The 14,402-nt window shown below is 38.4% G+C and overlaps 1 protein-coding gene across 1 annotated transcript in view; it reads left to right on the forward strand.

The window, feature by feature from the left end:
* The window catches only part of LOC124545708 (zinc finger and SCAN domain-containing protein 12-like), a 70,781-nt gene extending 56,837 nt beyond the window's left edge, over positions 1-13,944 (forward strand). Inside the window, exons 10-11 of the mRNA XM_047124656.1 lie at positions 10,575-10,634; positions 12,423-13,944. Coding sequence (XP_046980612.1) covers positions 10,575-10,634; positions 12,423-12,479 — 117 coding nt within the window. The 3' untranslated portion in view covers positions 12,480-13,944. The remainder of the gene's footprint in view (positions 1-10,574; positions 10,635-12,422) is intronic.
* The last annotated feature ends 458 nt before the right edge of the window (positions 13,945-14,402 follow it).

The following is a 14,402-nucleotide window of genomic DNA, read 5'->3' on the forward strand; positions in this document are numbered from 1 at the left end:
ATTACATTTATATGATATTCTTACTAAAAAAAATCTAGACTGGCAAAATAGAAAGAGTAACATAAAAAAGCCATTCAGTAAACAAGCCGTTGTGGCCTTCAGTTCAAAGACTGGTTTGATGCACTTCTCCATGCTGATCTGTCCTCTTTATCTCTGCATCCTACCTCCATCCAAACCTGCTTAATATATTCAAGCCTTGGTCTCCCTGTAAATCTTTAATCATTATGCCAGAATGCATAAGTGATCACTTTGAGATCTGTAAAAATAGTAAACTTTCTGACCTCTAGTTGTGTATGAAAGTACTTCATAGCATCATAGATAGCAAGAAGTTCTCTATCATTTGTGCTCCTCTTTTGCTATGAAGGAGACAGCTTGTGAGAGTGGCTGCCATGTGCCATCATGGAATTGTTGTAACACTGCACTGGTAACTATTTGGATTCCATCAATAACTAAATGGTGAGGGGTGTACATCAGCAACTAGTGCAAGGACCGCATCCAGTTCAGGATGAGTGAGAAGTGCTGCGTCGGTTTTGCTGCCTCAAAGGTAGAACTCATGGCATCTGCCACTGGATTGGTAAGTTACTCTAGATTTTCAGACCAGCAAGTGCTGCTGTCTACAATATGTGTAGCTCTGTCAAGTGTGGCAGATATCAGTGATAGAAGTTGAATGTGCCAAGGAAGCAGCACAGTCTTCTAGCAGTATTCAGTTGAGAAATTTGTAAGGTTCCCTAGGAAGTTGACATGTGACTGACCAAATACATGCTTTGCAGTGTTCAGCTCTGCACCATAAAATTCTAAATGGTTGAGAACTTCTGTTAAGTGCCATCTGTGGTGCTCAGCTAAGCGTGTCATCCAAATATGCGACATAGAAAGGAAGACTGAACTGATGAATCATTGCCATGATTGTGCAGCATTCTGTAGGTCAAATGTCATGAAAAGGCTCCCAAATAACCCAGATGATGTGATGATGGCTGTCTTCAGTATATCTTTTTACACCACTGGTATCTGAGTAAACACCTTAGCACAATCAAGGACACTGAAAATCGTTGCACCACATAACGTGTGATTACAATCCCATAATAAAGACACTGGGTAATGATTTGGTACTGTTCAAGCATCGAGTGCACAATAGCCCCACAAGGACACTATGCACCACACTTCTTTGATACAAGAGGCTAGGAAGATGACTATGGACTACAGGATGGATGAATAATTCCTTCCCTAAGCATGGTGCTAAATTCTGCCTTCACAATGGCTAAGCGGTCGGGTGCGAGATATCTAGGTTTAAATGGGACAGGCAGTCCATCAGTGGTTTTAATACGGTGAACTGTGTTGTGACGTACCTTTTCAGTGCTCCAGGTGGTTGCATCAGGGCTGGAAATCGCAGCAATAGGTCCACAGGCTTGCCACTGGCCGCTTGCATGACAATGGCCGTGTGCATTGCTGCACTGCATTGGAATCTTGATGCCGTCAGGCCAGTGATGCCGTCAGGCCTGTGATGCTGTCAGCAATTTGCACTTTCACTATCTCAGGCAGCAGGTAATAGTACACTGAGAAATTGGCTCCACGATGGACTCTGTCGCATCTGCAATCGTGAAATACCATGCAAAGATATTATGCAACCCCAGATCTAATTCAATTTGCTGCATTCCATCTGTATGGAAGAGTTGTTTGCTGTGGTAAGGCAGAATAAGGTTGATGCTTGTTCTAATCTAATCTAATCTAAATCTAATCTTGCTGTGTAATAGGATTCAGGGAAATATGCTTAAGTCTGGTACAGTATCCCCAAAATATTTCCGATCTGACTTCTGACCCCATTATAAATGGGCACTATGATTGTGCTCAGTTATCAGATGATGTGCTTAAACCTGATGGCCACTGGTAGAGAGAGCATGGTACATTTGTATACCTAATTGATATGCTTCAGAAGATGAAAAGGTTGTGGAAGAGTGGCTTCTTGATCTCTTGTGGTAGCAGTTTTTGTCGCTGCTACAATTGTGCCAAGATAACGGTTCACTGATCTGTTTAGTGAGCACATCAGCCTTGGCTGCAAGATAGCCACAGTCCACACGTTACTATCGTTGGTGATATGGTGCTACACTGCACTTATGAAGGTGGGTGTCAGCACACCCATTATCTTTTCAGCTAAGTCAACCACTGCATCCTGAGACACCCCAGTTTGTGATTCTATAATCTCCTTTATTTGCAGTCGTCTGTGACTACTCCGTAATGCATGTGGCAAGTTGTCAGGTATGGTGCCATTCTGGACCTTGCTCCTCAAGTGCCATAGATGCTGCAATGGCTTCCGGTCATCAATATCCTCATGTGCTAAAACTTGCCTGTTATGCTCTTCTTGAGATGCTGAGAGTATGAATTAATTCCGTCTTCAGCTTCTCATAGGAGTTAGTTGTAGGTAGCCTAGTTATCACATTTTCAGTCCCTGCTGCATACTAATGACTCACCACAATTGCAAACTTTGTGGAATCTTTTGTCATTGTGGCAGGAAGAAAAAAGGCCTCCACTTGCACAAATCACAGCATGGGATGTGTGGCCAGTAGGCCACAGCAATCAGTCATGGCAGAAAGCTTGGTTGGCTAGTAGCTTGAGTTCTTTCTGGGCTGTAGTGCAGGCTAGATCAAAGCAGTGTCACCGATTTGTCGGGCTGGCTGCTTTTCCACTGTCCAATCTTTAAATTTGTCATGTTGAGCTCTAGCCTGACTCTTGACCAAGGAATGAACAAAACTTTATTGCAGTGCACAGCAATGGGTAGTATTAAGATGTAGCAACTCGGAGACATTTTCGAACGTGTAGACACTTCCCGGAGATACAAGGACGAATCAGTATGTTGTTACATCCAAAATCAAGTAACTGGACAGGAATATATCTCTGAAAAACAATAGATCACAAAACTAAGAATACGCACATTACTAAGGAAATAAAACAGTGCCTCTGGTGGCTGGCATGAAAACAGTTTTGACACCAGTCGCACTACCCAGCGCGACACTGCAGCAAGAGGATGTGAGTCGCTACACTTCCATTACCAAATTGACAATTCTTTGATGCCTTGGATGTGTCCAGCCAACCAATCCCTTCTTTTAGTCAAGTTTTGCCATAAATCTTCACCCCCCCCCCCCCCCCCCCCCAATTCAATTAAGTACCTCATTATTTATTGTTCAATCTGCCCATCTAATCTCAGCATTTTAGCACATTTCAATGGGTTCTATTCTCTTTTTACTGGAACTGCTTATCATTCATATTTCACTGCCATATAAGGCTTCATTCCAAACAAATAGCTTGAGAAGAGACTTCCTAACACTTGGATTGATAGATGTTAACATATTTCTCTTTGTTAGAAATGCTTTTCTAGCTGTTGCCAGTCTTACATCTTCTGTGCCTCAATTATCATCAGTTATTTTTCTGCTGAGATAGCAAACCTGCTACTTTTAGTATCGTATTTCCTAATCTAATTCCCACAGCATTGCTTTGTCTAAATCGATTGCATTCCATAACCCTTGTTTTATTTCTTTTGAAGCTGATCATATTGCATCTTTTTAAGATATTATACATTCCACCCCACTGTTCTTCCGAGTGCTTTGTTGTCTCTGACAGAGTTGCAATGTCATCAGCAAACCTCAAAGTTTTTATTTCTACTTCATGAATTTTGATTCCCAGATTTGTCTTACGTTTCCTTCCAAACTTGCTCAACATACAGATTGAATAATATTGAGGATAGGCTACAACCCTTTGCAACTACTGCTTCCTTTTAATGTCCTTTCACACAACTGCAGCCTGCTTTCTGTACAAATTGTAAGTAGCCTTTTGTTATCTCTGCTACTTTCATAATTTCAAAAACTGTATTCCAGTTAACATTGTCAAAAGCTTTTTATAAATCTGCAAATGCTACGATAGTAGGTTTTCCTGTCTTCAGCCTATATTCTAGGATAAATCACAGGGTCTGTTTTCCCACAAATATTCCTACATTTCTCTGGAATTCAAACTGATCTTCCCCAAGATTTAATTCTGTCAATTTTTTTCCATTTTTCTGTAAATAATTTGTGTCAGTTTTTGCCAGCATGGCTTATGAAACTGATAGTTTCTCTTTTCTCCAAAGATCTCTCTAATTTTTGTATAGTGGCATCCATCTTTCCCCTAATTATGCGTACTTCTGCAACCTTGCATTTGTCCTCTAGTGTTCTTGTGTAGCCATTTTGCACTTTCTGTCATTCTCACTTTTTTAGATGTGTGTATTCTCTGTTGCGTGCGTCATTTGCTCCATTTTCATATTTTCTTCTTTCGTCAGTTTAATCAGTATCTCTTGTGCTGTTCAAAGATTTTCACTGAGCTTTGTCTGTTTACCTTGTGATCCTCTGCTGCAGTCTCTGTTTCTTCTTTCAAAGTTACCTGTTTGTCTTCTATTGTATTCTCTTTAATTCACTCAGTCCAATGTTGCCTAAAGCTCCCAGTGAAATTCTCAACAACCTCTGGTTCTTTCAATTAATCCCAAGTCTTATCTTCTTAGTTTATTACCATTTTGCAATTTCTTGAATTTCAATCTGCAGTTCACAACCAATAAATTAGGGCCAGAATCCCCATCTGCCGATGAAGTCTTATAGTTTAAAATCTGGTTTCAGAATCTTTCTCTTACCAATACATACTCTGTTTGAAACCTTCCAGTGTTCTCAGTCTCTTTCATTTATACAACCTCCTTTCATGTCTCTTAAAAACCAAGTATTAGTGATGATTAAATTATGCTCTGTGCAAAATTCGACCAGGGCTCCCCCTTTCATCCTTTCCCCCAGTCCTTGTTCTCCCACTATTTTTCCTTCTTGTCCTTTTCCTACTACCGAATTTCAGTCTTCCATCACAGTTAAACAGTGGAAATGCCAGGATGGGATAGAAACAATGTTATGAAAACGATAGATTGCTACTCACCACATAGAGGAGGCACTGAGTTGCAGGCAAGCACTGTAAAGACTCTGTTAAACATTTAAGCTTTTGAACAAAAAAGTCTGTATTCAGAAATAGAAATGAACACACACACACACACACACACACACACACACACACACCAGAGACAATGGCCATGTGTGTGAGAGTTGTACTTGTGTGAATGTGTGTGTATGTTTTATTATTATTATTATTATTGAAGAAGGATCTTTTTTTGTCCAAAAGCGTAGATGTTCAGTGATCTTTTCATTGTGTCATCTGTGACTCAGTGCCTCCTCTATGTGGTGGGTAGCAATCCATCACAATGAAATTTTGATCTCCCTTAACTTCCTGAATAATTTTGTTTATCTCATCATACATTCTCTCAATTCTTTCATCATCTGCAGAGCTACTTGGATTATAAACTAGTAGTACTATGGTGGGTGTTGGCTCCATGTCTGTCTTGGTTACAATAATGCATTCACTACATTGTTTGTAGTAGTTTATCCACAGTCTTGTTTTCTTATTCATTATTGCTCTTGCAATACCCATATTTGATTTTGTTGTCGCAGCCCTGTAATGACCTGACCAAAAGTCCTGCTCATCCTGCCACCACACTTTACTAATTCCCACCATATCTAACTTCAACCTATCCATTTCCATGGTTAAATTCTGTAACATACTTACATTGTTAACATTCCACACTTCAACCCATTGAATGCCAGTTATGTTTTTCCTGATGTCCTGATGATGACACTCTCCCTGAGGAGTCCCTGTTTTACCTCCAGATATTTTAACCAAGAGGATGCCATCATCATTAAGCCATACGATAGAGCTGTGTCACCTCAGAGGGTTTGGGGGAGGGGGGGGGGATAAAGGCTGTAGTTTTTCAGGGGTAAACTTAATCCAAAAACTATAGTCTAAATTATTGAATTGGATAGATAAAAAATCTACCCACCAAGCAGCAGTGGAACACACACACACACACACACACACACACACACACACACACAAAAGGCAGTTGTAATTGGCAAGCTTTCTGAGCCCATGGCTCCTTCTTCAGGCAGAAGTCCAGGAAAAGGGGTAGATTTTGGGAAAGTCACCAGAACTGTTGGTCAGGAGAGGCTTACTGTACATCTACATCTACATCATATTCCACAAGCCACCTAACGGTGTGTGGCCTAGGGTACTTTTGGTACCACTATCTGATACCTCCAACCGTGTTCCACTCACAAATAGTACGTGGGAAGAATGATTGTCGGTAAGCCTCTGTACTGGCTGTAAGTTCTCAAATTTTCTCATCGTGGTCAATACATGAGATGTATGTGGGGGGGGGGGGGGGGGGGGGGCGGAATTAATATGTTGTCCAACTCCTCCTGAAAAGTGCTGCCCCTCTGTACTGGCTCTAATTTCTTGGATTTTCTCCTCCTGGTCAATACACGATATGTATGTGGGAGGAAGTACAGTGTTGTCTGACTCCTTCTGAAAAGTGCTGTCTCGAAATTTCAATAGTAAATCTCTCCATGATGCACAACACCTCTGCCAACGGAGTTCATCTAGCATTTCTGTAACTCTCTCTCACCAGCTAAACAGTCCTATGACAAAACATGCCACTCGTCATTGGAACTTTTCTATCCCCTCCATCAGTCCTGCATGATAGGAATCCCACATAGAGGAACAATACTCAAGAAATGGGTAAACAAGCATCTTATAAGCCACTTCTTTTGTGGATGAGTTACATTTCCTTAAGATTCTTCCGATGAATCTGGCAGTGATCCTGGTGTCTACTTTTCCCACTATCTGTTTTATGTGGTCATTCCACTTAAGGTCATTCTGGATAGTTAAGCCTAGATATTTTACAGCAAATGCTGTCTCCAGCTGTTTGTCATCAGTAGTGTAGCTGTACAGTAGTGGATATCTTTTCCTATGTATGCGCAATATGTTACATTTATTTACATTCAGGGTCAACTGCCAGAGCCTCCACCAATCATCAATTCTCTGCAGGTTTTTCTACAAATTCTTACTATCTTCTGGCATTGCTACTTTGGTATAGACAACTCCATCATCTGCAAATAGCCTTAAAGAGTGTCTGACACTTTGTACTAGATCATTTATATATTTTGTAAACAGCAACAGTCCTATCACACTCCCCTGTGGTACTTCGGGTATTACCTATACACCTGTCAATTTTGTTCCATTAAGAGTGACATGTTGAGATTATCTGCAAGAAAGTCTTGAATCCAGTTGCAAGTCTGCCCCGATACTCTGTAAGCTCGTATTTGTTTTTCATTAAACGGCAATGCGGGACAGTGTGTCAAATGCCTTACTGAAATCAAGGAAAACGACATCAACCTGAGCACCATTGTCCACTGCGCTGTGGGTGTCGTGGAGGAACAGAGCAAGCTGAGTTTCACAGGGTTTCTGTTTACAGAATCCATGTTGATTTTTATAGAGGAGATGTTCATTTTCCAAAAAGTCATAATTCTTGAGCATAAAACTTGTTCCATAATTCTGCAACAGATTGACATCAACAATATAGGTCTATAATTGTGTGGATCTGTCTTAATGCCTTTCTTGAAAATGGGAATGACCTGCACTTTTTTCCAGTCGTTAGGTACATTTCATTGCTCAAGCGCTCTGTGATAAATTACTGCAAGAAGGGGAGCAAGTTCTTTCAAATAATGTTTATAGAATCTTATAGGTATCTCATCTGGTCCTGACACCTTTCCAATACTAAGCAATTTAGCTGCTTTTCAGTTCCACGATCGGTTATTTCAATATCTGCCATTTCGACATTCATACGACGATTGAAAGGAGGGACAGTGTTACCGTCTTCTGCAGTGAAACAACTTCGGGAGATCGAATTCAGTATTTCGGTCTTCTCTCTATTATCTTCCATTGCGGTGCCGGTATGGGCACTGAGAGAATGAATAGATGATTTTGAACCACTTGCTGATTTTACATACGACCAGAACCTCTTAGGATTTTTACTCAGGTCGGTTAACAATGTCTTACTTTCAAAATTGTGAATGCTTCTCTCATTGCTCTCCTTATACCCATTTTCACTTTGTTCAGCTTTTGTTTGTCAGCTAGGTTTTTACTTCTCTCGAATCTGAGATGAAGTGCTCTTTGTTTACGTAGCGCATTTCTAAGGCAGCTATTAAACCGTGGTGGATCTTTCCCATCCGTTAAAACCTTACTCGGAACATACTTGTCTAGGCCATATTGAACAATGCTTTTGAATTTTTTCCATTTGTTCTCCACATCTTCATCCTCATCACTGAATATTTGATGCTGACTGCTGAGATAGTTTGAAATTTGTATCCTCTCACCCTTGCTGAGCAAATGTATCTTCCTACCTGTATTGACATTCCTTGTAGGATCCAATGTCGTAGATGCTGTCACAGCCTTATAATCCCTGATACCTTCCTCTACGTTAACTGATCCGATAAGTTCAGGTGTGTTTGTTGCCAGGAAGTCTAAGATGTTATCCTCATTAGTTGGTTCTCCAACTATCTGCTGAAGGTAATTTTTGGACAAGACATCCAGAACAGTGAAACACAAATCCCTGTCTCTGGCACCAGTTTTGATGGCATAACACTCCCAATCTATAACTGGTAAGTTGAGGTCACCCCCTGTTATAACGACGTGATCAGGAAAATTACTAATGATATTCTACAAGTTCTGTCTGAAGTGCTCTACAACTACAGATCCTGACCCAGGTGGTCTGATCATCATTTTTGACCACTCTTTGATACTCAGTTTCACCCATATTAATTCATTTTCGGAATTCGTGATAACCTCGCTAGATTTTGTCGAATTTTATACTGCAATAAACACACCACCACCATTGGTGACTAACCTATCCTTACAATAAACATTCCAATCTGAACTTAGGATTTTGTTGTCATAGACACCTGGTTTCAACCAGCTTTCTGTTCTCAATACTATCTGTGCATTATAACCTTCAGTAAGTGATACTAATTCTGGGACTTTTCCTTGGATGCTCCTGCAGTTTACTAAAATCATATTAATCTTTTCTATCTCTGATCTGCGAGGGCTGAGATTCTGTAAGGTTACTGTGGCTTATTTAACATGCAAATCGTCTTTGATCCCAAGGGAGGGATTCTCTAAGCTAAAAAAGCCCCATGTGTGTGCCACACATACTCCACTACCCTAGTAACCGCTTCCTGCGAAAAGGAAAGACTAATTGTTGAGGACTGCATCGGACGAGATTTGAAAATCTGAGAGCTTGGTGGAAGACAGGATAATATGCAGACAGAGATTACTCTTAAACATCATGCATGAGTTAATAAGAGTGAAATGCTAAGTGCATTGTACGTACAGATGTGGGAAGAGGGCAGTGAAAAATAGATGGAATGGACAATAAAGGATGTAGAAAACGAAAACAGAGTGAAGCGAAGAGTAGTTACAGTGAAGAAATACTGAGATGGAAGAAATTAATGTAAATTAAGGAAAATTAATTAATTTCTTCCATCTCAGCATTTTGCATTGTAACTACTCTTTTCTTCACTCCATTTTGGTTTTCTACATCTTTCATTGTCTTTCCAGCCTATTTTTCACCACCCCCGTCCCACCTCTGTTATGTACAATGCACTTAGCTTTTCAGTCTTATCAACTCATGCATGGTGTTTAAGCAGTTATCTTTGTCTGAATATTACCCTGTCTTCCACCTTTTAAGCTCTCAGGTTTTCAAATCTCGTCCAATGCAGTCCCCAACAGTCTGTCTTTCCTTCTCATCCCGTATGGTAAGTCTCCCCTGACCCGCAGTTGTTGGTGAATTTCCCAAAATCTACCACTTTTCCTAGACCTCTCCAGTCCTTTTCCTTCCCCCTTCTTTCTTCTCCTTCAACCGTTCTGCCTGAACAAGAAGTCACTGGCTCTGAAAGCTTGCCAATTACAACTGCCTTTTGTGTGTGTGTGTGTGTTCTGCTGCTGCTTGGTGAGTAGATTTTTTATCTATCTAATTAGATAATTTTGTCAGTAATTGATTGTTTTCATTGTTATAAAAACCTGTAGTCTAAAAATCTTGTATTCAGTATCTTCAGGTTCTCAATGCTATTAAGAATCAGTATCTGTTTAACAAGTATGTTGTCAATAAAAGTCAACAACAATTAACAAAATTTGCATTTTTTGTTGCTTTGATGTTTGTCATACAGTAGCACCCCCGCACTCCCCTTGTTGGTAATACATTATGGAAAAGGTGTTGGTATTGCTAGGGTTAATAAATTATTTTCTGCCTTCCTTTCCTCTCATCAATGCAGGTTTATTTTTCTATAGATTTTTACATAAAATCTAATGAATTGGTATAAAACCTAGAACAAGGACCCATATTGTTGTAATAGTAGATATAATTTATAGTATATTTTGAAAATATGGTAGTTAGTATATCATACCTAATATTGCACTCCATACAATTCATAAATTACGTTCAGTAATGTATCTCATCAGATTCCATTTTAGTTGACATGCAGTGAAGCATAATAGTGATTATTAAATGTGTGTTGAATTGTGGTGGGTTGTCATCTGTCAATGTAATTCCAATAAAATTACTAGAATGGCAGGCTTAATATTTTAATGCTGGTAAAAAAATGTTAGTAAACAAAACTGTAAATATTGTTTTGCAGCATTTGATTCAACAACAGCAATCTCAGCAACAAGTTCAGCAACAGCAGCTACAATCAGGCTCTCTTCATGTTGCTGTGTGCCAGCCTCCACCAGCACCAGCACCGCCACCACCACCACCACCACCTCCCCCACCGCCACCGCCATCCCTGCAGCAGCAGCAGCAGCAGCAACAGCAACAGTTGGGAGTAACTCAGTTACCAGTAATTACAGAAACACTGTACCACCAGTCTGCTCTACAGCCACACCATTCACAACCAACTCCACCACAACTGCAAATCTACCATCCAGAGCATATGCATATTGCTATGCATACACAATCCCACCACCATCATCAACACCATCCCCATCACATAATGCCTCTGTGATAGTGCCAGTTTAGGTAGCTCTGTGAAGTTTCTTCTCATTTTGTGAAACCCCTATTTTCGTAATTGTCTTGAGAGTATGGAAAAACAACACTGTTACCGAAGGAAGGCCTTCTGTAGTAACACTTGCAACATGTTGTGCTTTGGTGAAAAGGATGAAATGTGTAATATGTTCCATGCATTTATACTGTGCCAGAATATGTAGGCAGTATACTAACAGTTGTATAACTCTTAGTGGAAATGATGGGAACAAATTGAGAAAATGTATTTTTATCGCATTTTTACAGTAATTTTTGGATTTTTTTTAAGTACTCATCACCAAACCATGAATGCTTTTGATTAAATGTTAGTGTGTTTTGTAATCTTTTACAAAAACATAAAATCGTATTATAAACTGTAACCATTTAGATTGTACTTTCAAGAGTTTAGCACTATGTGTTAAAAGGTTACAAAGTTTTTATCACAAGATATCAATGTATTGCTTAATCTATTACAGTGCTTGCCCATGTGATGTTGTATTGTTTTGATGATAAGGATTGTCTTCTCTTAAGTAACTATGTTGCACAATGTGTATTAAAAACCATTTTTGTAACTTTTCTGTCTCTCTTCATTGTGAGACAGATCTATAATGAAAAGAAACTACCCACCTTTATGTTGCTGATAAATAGTCACATAGTTGGGAACCAAGCAGTATTGCAACCTTATGTGAGATTCTGGGTTGTGGTGTTGATAGCCCTAAGCAGATCATGTGTATAGGCTGCCATTTGAGTGATTTCATATGCTGTCTCAGTAGAAGCCTAGAGACAACTATTTAATTTCTTAATTTACATATTTTGGAATGATGATGTAAAGATATTTATACATGCAAGCGGGTTTCACAAACCATATTGCAGCTGGTCTGTTCTCACATTTTCAGTATTGCAGTATTACCATGTACTTTCATCAAGTATTCAACACATTTTCCACCTTTTGACAAAGTCAGATATTTTCTAAACGAATACACGTTATGAAGATTATCGAAGCTGATATTGAAAGATTGTTGTGTTAATGATTATAGTGCAAATCAATCATTGTTAGTAGTTTTTATTGTTTCATTGGATGTTTTTAATTTGTCATTAAGACAGGTAATGAACATAGCTACTGATAAACTTGTTGATTCAGATCGTGGAAACTTGATGATTTTATTGGTACCATCATTGATTCAGATGTTTCTTCCAATTTTCTGTCTATCCACCCCTTTTTTTCCAGTCAGCGGCATATCACTGGACATTTGCAAGGTTCTCTCATGTGGAAAAGGATAGGATATGAAGGAAATGAAGCTTTTAAGAAGCTAAAATAGTAAAGCTAATGTAAATTTCAGGTTAAGAATGCTGCAGCATGTCAGGGAATATACTTGAAATGTCAACAACAGATGATATTCAAACACCAAAAACATTACAAATGGTGGAAGGGGTAGTACAGATGACACAGGTATATCATACAAAGAATCTTGGAAGAGTCAAAGTTGGGCAGAGAGTGCAAGAACTGAAAACACTAGACTAAAATGTAAACTTTAGGAGAGAAAGAGAGACTGGAAGAAAAAGGCAAAATAAAATATGTAGAAGGGAAAATAAAAAAAATTACAGGATGGAAAGGGACAGAGAAACAGATTTGCTTGCTGGGAGAGGGAGAGGGCAGTTGGGAAAGAAACTATAAAAGAGAGAATCTCCAGTTAATAGCAATCAGTTGTGGTTGCCATACCAACAGAAAAAGATAGAGGGGTTGCATGTCAGCCATTGGTTTCTTAGTTTTGTTGGAATAGTTTATAAATGTGATGCAGCTAAAATATGTAGTGGATGAAATTGTACAGGAAAAGTTTTGCAGTTATAAGATAATGGGCTGAAGATGATTCCAAATCCTCACCAGGAGATTTAATAAGTTGTAAACAAACTAATGTGGGTGGTCTTCCTTTGTTATTGAATTTACTTGTATCTTCACTTATCTTTTGTTGTTCTTGCATGTCATTTTCTTTTCAAAGCCTTCCCTCCCATTATATATAATTTGTCAACGTCTCTCAGTGCCACTTGTCTTTAACTTCATAGGTATTAGATTTTTGAGAGTGACTGACATTTCACTGCTGCTTTCTTTGTTTACTGCTCCACTGACTGAAGTTCCATTTTGTGTAATGTTTTACTTGCTAACTAATTCAACTCATGTAATATTGGTCATGCTCTGTCAAGATTTTAAGTGACCATATAGTGGCAAAGATTGCTATAATTGATATCAATTGCTTACAATACACCAAGTGAGTGCAGTAGTTGTTTTAACAAGAAGCTTTCATTGTGTGGGACTGCCACATATTTACAAGAAATTAAGAGCTTTACAGTTCTTCTTTTTCTTCATTTTTAACTGCCTGAAATAATGTGTATATCCATTAATAATGTATATGGCCCAGAAATGTGTTTCAAGGCTGTAATAATTTAACTATTTGTCTTTCTGTTACTATTAGACATTCAAGTAATTGTAGTTTTCTGCAAAAAAAACTTGCTCTATTTTTAATTTGATATTCTGATGAGATGAAAACATAGTTTCAAGATATTAATAAGGTGTAGTATTTTCTACAGAAAATGTCAAAAGGACTTATATCATTTGTATGTATCCTTAGTTATAAATTGTTATTTTATCTTCATCTCATCGATGAACTCATTAATTTCTTTTAATAATCTCATGTAACTGTATCTTCAAAGTTTGGAAAATTCTAAATTTTACCATTGAAGATAGTATTACATATTGGGTAATTGCATTTTGCAGAATCTGCAGGTATTATGAAGGCATAGAAATCAGCAGAACATTTGATATGTTACATTTATTTATGTAATGATGTGGTCATTGTTTGCCTTACAATAGCTCAGGCTATCGAGAAAGGACATACTTATATTCTGTGAATATAATACTCATAAGTCTGGTATCAGTTCATCACAGGATTTTTTAAATGTGTGAAATAAAGTGCTTTATATTTTTTTTGAAATTTTAGATGTTAAATAATTTAAGCACCATTTTATTCTCATCCAGAACTAGTTGGACAATCATTAGACATCCCTTGCAACTGTATATTCCAATACATCATATTGCTTCTGAAACTGTAGCCTCTAATGGACGATATATTATCTGATCCCCTAATTTTTTTATCAGTGTATACAGCTTTATAGGAGCAGTTCACAATAATTTATGTATACAAGTATATTTGAATCAGAGTCCTGTGAATAATGAAGTTGTGTTTCTGCATCAAGTACCAGGTAGGTGTAGCTTTTCCAAGGTTTTATGAAATTGATTAAGGTAAATGCCAGGATAGTTCCTTTGCACACCATCTCTAGTGATTATGATGTCAATGGTATGCTTAGTTCTAATCTTCCTTGTGAAGATTTTGCACTTTTAAACAGTGTTGGCATTGTTAATACAAGGTGACAATTACTGAACGATATGAAA

This window comes from Schistocerca americana, chromosome 1 (assembly GCF_021461395.2).
Source record: "Schistocerca americana isolate TAMUIC-IGC-003095 chromosome 1, iqSchAmer2.1, whole genome shotgun sequence".
NCBI classification, from domain to species: domain Eukaryota; kingdom Metazoa; phylum Arthropoda; class Insecta; order Orthoptera; family Acrididae; genus Schistocerca; species Schistocerca americana.